General features: G+C 39.4%; 1 protein-coding gene across 1 annotated transcript; it reads right to left on the bottom strand.

Annotated features, from left to right (window-relative positions):
- Positions 1 to 266: 266 nt before the first annotated feature.
- On the bottom strand, positions 267 to 4,468 carry LOC101495647 (putative disease resistance RPP13-like protein 2). Its single transcript, XM_004496065.4, has one exon. It carries the CDS (start codon positions 4,444 to 4,446, stop codon positions 517 to 519), a length of 3,930 nt encoding a protein of 1,309 aa, XP_004496122.2. The 5' UTR covers positions 4,447 to 4,468; the 3' UTR covers positions 267 to 516.
- Between the last annotated feature and the right edge of the window lie 6 nt (positions 4,469 to 4,474).

Below are 4,474 nucleotides of genomic sequence, written 5' to 3'. Positions count from 1 at the left end.
TCGCTTATTCTGCAAATTTATTTGTTTTTATCATATGAAATTGAAATCGAAATCGAAATCGAAATCAGACCTACTCTTACGAATTACGATGATTCACTGCAAAACCTTTATTCAGTGCCAATTTGGTCGTTGGCTTCTGCAAATATTGTGGCATTATCATGATCATCATACGCGCATGCTACAAACCACATTCACCTTTAACTCAGGTATCTTTTTTTTTTCTTTTTACATTGTTCAAATCCAATGCATTCTGTAAGAAAAACATATGTGCAAAATAACTTGTCCAAATACAAATTATTTTTATTATTATGAAACACAATATTTGGATTCCACCACACAACACAATAAGGAAAATAACATGTGAAATACAAATTCTACAGAGAAATAAACATTGAACTTACTTATTACATACCATTCATTTCAACCAAGAACAAATTAACTCATCATCCTTTATTCCCACACACCAATTTTTTGTTTTTGAAAAGCCACAACAATTATTAAATATTATACTGAAAATTAGTTTATGACCACTTGACAATTGGGTAGGATGTTGTTATACTTATGTGCATCAACATTGATTTCCTCTTGCATGTTTGTTAATTTCAACTCAAGCAGAGTGTTGACATTCATTAGTCCATAAGGAAGCATTTTCAATTGCGAACACGATCTGATTTCCAGCTGTCTGAGACAGGGGAGTGCTCCTGGTTCTATAATCCATTCCTCTAGTTGTTGCAGCACCCATAATTTCAAGACATGAAGTTGAGGAAATTTTTGAGCTTGGCAATGCATGGTTTGTCCCACGTAAGAGTCTGCGAGTAAACACAGTGTTTGAAGATTTGATAATTCTTTCAAAAGTTGCATGGGGTCCTTCTCTAGTTTTGAATGTGATAGGGTAAGTTCAACGAGGCTATTCGGAAATTGGGACAAAATAGATGAACTGCTCAATTTTCCTAGCAAATACATGTCAGTGAGATTTACATTATTTCTGAAGGACTTCAAGCATAAAATCCAAGGTTTCCCTTTTTCGTCCCTTGATTTTAGTCTTAGTGATTGAAGTTGTTCTAGTTTGGCAATCCAATCAGCCACTGTGTCAAGTTGTTTTGTCATAGCTTCTTGCTCTAATGACATTTGTTGGCATGCTAATCCCAATTTTGTGATATTGACCAGTGTGTCCAAGCCATTCTTCACTGGAGTCTCCTCATCTACAAAGAGTCCCCACAGTGTCTGAAGATCTTGCAGAAAATTATCTCTTCGCTGAGGCAGAAGAAATCTGATGAGAGAAAAACGATCCTTTTGTTGAGGTGGGAATCTGCTGTGGAAGGTCTCACTCAAGAATAAGTGCCTCAGTTCCATCTCCCAGATGGAGGTAGGTAGAGTATGTATATAAGTATGTTTGAGGTCAAGTGTCTGTAGCTTCAACAACTTGCTTATAAATGATGGAAGTGACTCCAAGTAAGTCCATCTTAAACCAAGATACCTCAGCTGCGAAAGTCTTGCTATGGTTTTAGGCAATTTGGGCTTGTAAACGCGTTCAAGATCAAGAACCCGTAAGAGTAAAAAACAATCGGCCAAAATAGATACCTTCATGAAGTTGCCTATTTCTTGGCCAGGTTTACTTCCCTCTCGAGCATCGAAAGACAGAAAGGAACGAACATCCTTGTAGTAGGTTCTCAGGGAAGCTGAATCATTTCTAGTACTGTCAGCATCACCATGAATATGATCATAACAGATATGATTGGTATTAAGATGATCTGTCACCCAACGAATGATGGAGTTTTTTGGATCTGAATTGGAATATGTGGCAGGGTCGGGTTTGAGAAATATGGATTCGTTAGCTTTCGTCCACCAGAATTGTCGCAAAGCATATGGGAGACGGCATGTTTTGACCTTGCCATTGTGCTTTCTCTTGGCAATTTGAATGAGATTCCGATCTATCAACTCTGTCAAGTACCTTTCTGCAACATGCTCTGGGGGCTCTTGGTCTTGTTCTTGTTCTGCAGCATGATGCACCAGACTCTCGGCAACCCACAAAACAACCAATCTTCTAACAGGAATCCCAAATTCACTAGGGAATAGGCCTAAGTAAGACAGACATCTCCTTAGATAGAGAGGTAAGTCTGTATTGATTGTTTTAAGCGTTTCAGACCAACTTTGTTTTTGATCTTCATTGAACTGTTGCCTCCCCAGCACGCTTGACCACTCCTCAAGTGTAAGTGTGGCATCTGAAAGTAAACAGCTCATTTTTAATATTTGTGATGGCAGGCCCCCACATTTCATCATAATTTCTCTTCCAACTTTCACGAGTTCTTCTTCTAGAGGACTGTCCACCTTCAAATGTCTTGTAAACAACACCCAACTAGTTTCATCATCTAATAACTGTAGTGGGTGAACAAAGGTTGTATCTGCTGCATATTGGTGGGCTAAATTTGTCTTGCGAGTGGTAAGAAGAAGTCTGCTGCCAGTTGACATATCAGGTATGGCCTTACTCAACAAGGTATCCAAGATTACTTTGGAAGTTTCTTCTATCCCATCAATAACTATTAGATACTTTTTATGTGCCAAGGTTTGGAGAACGTCACTGGAGGAGGAGAAAGAGGAGTCTGGTGTAATTTGATTAGCAATTTGTTGGAGAAGCCGTTGAGCCGGCTTACAACTTGACACCCATACTTGACACTCAAAATGATCAGCAACAGTCTTGTCTTCAAATATCAACTTGGCTAGTGTTGTCTTACCGGTGCCTCCGATTCCAACAATCCATGTAATGCAGCGACGTTTCTCATCTGACAGTAACTGAGCCATCAAAACGTGTGCTTCATCATCAAATCCAATGACACGTGATTCTTTAGCAACGAGAGGCAGCTGCGTCCTGCCACGTAATATTTGAACCGTGGTCGACGACGAGGTGTCGGCAGCACGGGTCTGAAATTGTACCATACCATACGCTTTTCTTCTTCTAGAGGCATCTTCAATTTTGTTTAAGATGTCATCTATCTTCTTCCTAATAATACTTCGAGTCTTGCACTTGAAAAAGTATTTGAGAATCAGCTCATGCTCCAATTTAGCATTGTAGTCGTTAAGGACAGATGCAATTTCATTGGAAATATCTCTCATCTGCTGCACCCAGATTCTGGATCTTCCATCTAGTTCTCCTTCCATCTCACCAGCATCCACAAAAAGTGCATCCATCAATTCCTTTTCCCCTCTGATTGATAGGACCTTGTGTTTGAGCCCTGTGACACGCCGATACGAGGACGTGGAGGAGGAGGCAACCGGTGGTGGTGGTGGTGCTGCTGGTACTAGCTTTTGTTGTTGAATATTTGCAGCATCAATGCCATAAATGGTCTTCCTGTGTGAGATATTAAGAATCTCCTTCAACAAGCACTCGATGTCCTTGGGAAACATAATTCTTCTGCTCAAACAACCAGCCGTTGGAGTTGGAAATGCAATAAGGGACTGGCCATTTTGAGTTACAGCTCTCACTTGACCCACCCATACCTTCTGTCTTTCATTCAGAGTAACACTTTCTGTCGTATCATTAAGAAACGCATGCATTAAAGCTAAATATCTTTGCGTACACTTCAAATTCTTGTTCAAAGACCTCCACAACTTCACAATCCAGACAATAACATCATAAAATGGAATAATCAATTGGAAAAGGAGTGCTACACGGACTGGGAGAAACTGTGACACGATAATAATCAACATATAATTAATAAAAGAGTAAATTAAGATTCTGGCGACCAGTTTTGATATTGCTATTCTTCTTCTCTCCTTATTGGAGTTTTCCTCTCCCCTCCCACTTTTTACAACTAAGTTCAGAGCTACAGGGATTAGCGCATTAAAGAATAACAACGCCTGGTTAACATTGTCAGGGATATAAACATAAAGAACAAACTCAATACCCACAGAGATTACTTCAGGAATTATCTCAACTGGAAAGATTGTTGTTTGTTTGTTGTCTCCCATTCTCTCTTGTCCACCAACTCCAAAAGTAAAACTTCTGTGAAGTGCATCTTCAATTTGAGTCCTAATATACTTCATCTTCTTCTTAAATTGATTTTCGGAAGCATAATTCACTGGAAGATAAACAACCTTCTTAAGCCAACCCATTTTAGACCATCTTTCCTTGCCAAGGATGAAATTTGTTGCAACACTTTGCGTATAATTACAGACCTCCTTCACCTCTTCCAACCACACATTTTCTCTTTCATTTGTTGACTTCAAATTATTCGCAATATTTTGCAGCTCAATGAGTTGATTTTTTACACGTTCTACCATCTCAATCACCTTATCATCATTAACTATAGTTTGACTCAGAATGCGATCAAGCTTCTCCACTACTGAGGTGGTTGTTGATGACCATGACGGTTTTGCTTCTCCTTGAGTTTCAACGGAGACACTAACACCTGTGTTTAAGTTCATTCCAAACTGAGAGATTTCTCTCATCCTCGTGCGGATCTCCACCAACTCTTTC

The sequence above is a fragment of the Cicer arietinum genome, chromosome 4 (genome assembly GCF_000331145.2).
Source record: "Cicer arietinum cultivar CDC Frontier isolate Library 1 chromosome 4, Cicar.CDCFrontier_v2.0, whole genome shotgun sequence".
Taxonomy (NCBI): domain Eukaryota; kingdom Viridiplantae; phylum Streptophyta; class Magnoliopsida; order Fabales; family Fabaceae; genus Cicer; species Cicer arietinum.
Note: the sequence above shows the minus strand (reverse complement) of the source record. Positions and strands in the feature narration are given on the sequence as shown.

Bases quoted from the DNA above. Each gene is read 5' to 3' on its own strand.
- LOC101495647 (XM_004496065.4), bottom strand. From the start codon at position 4,446: ATGAGAGAAATCTCTCAGTTTGGAATGAACTTAAACACAGGTGTTAGT.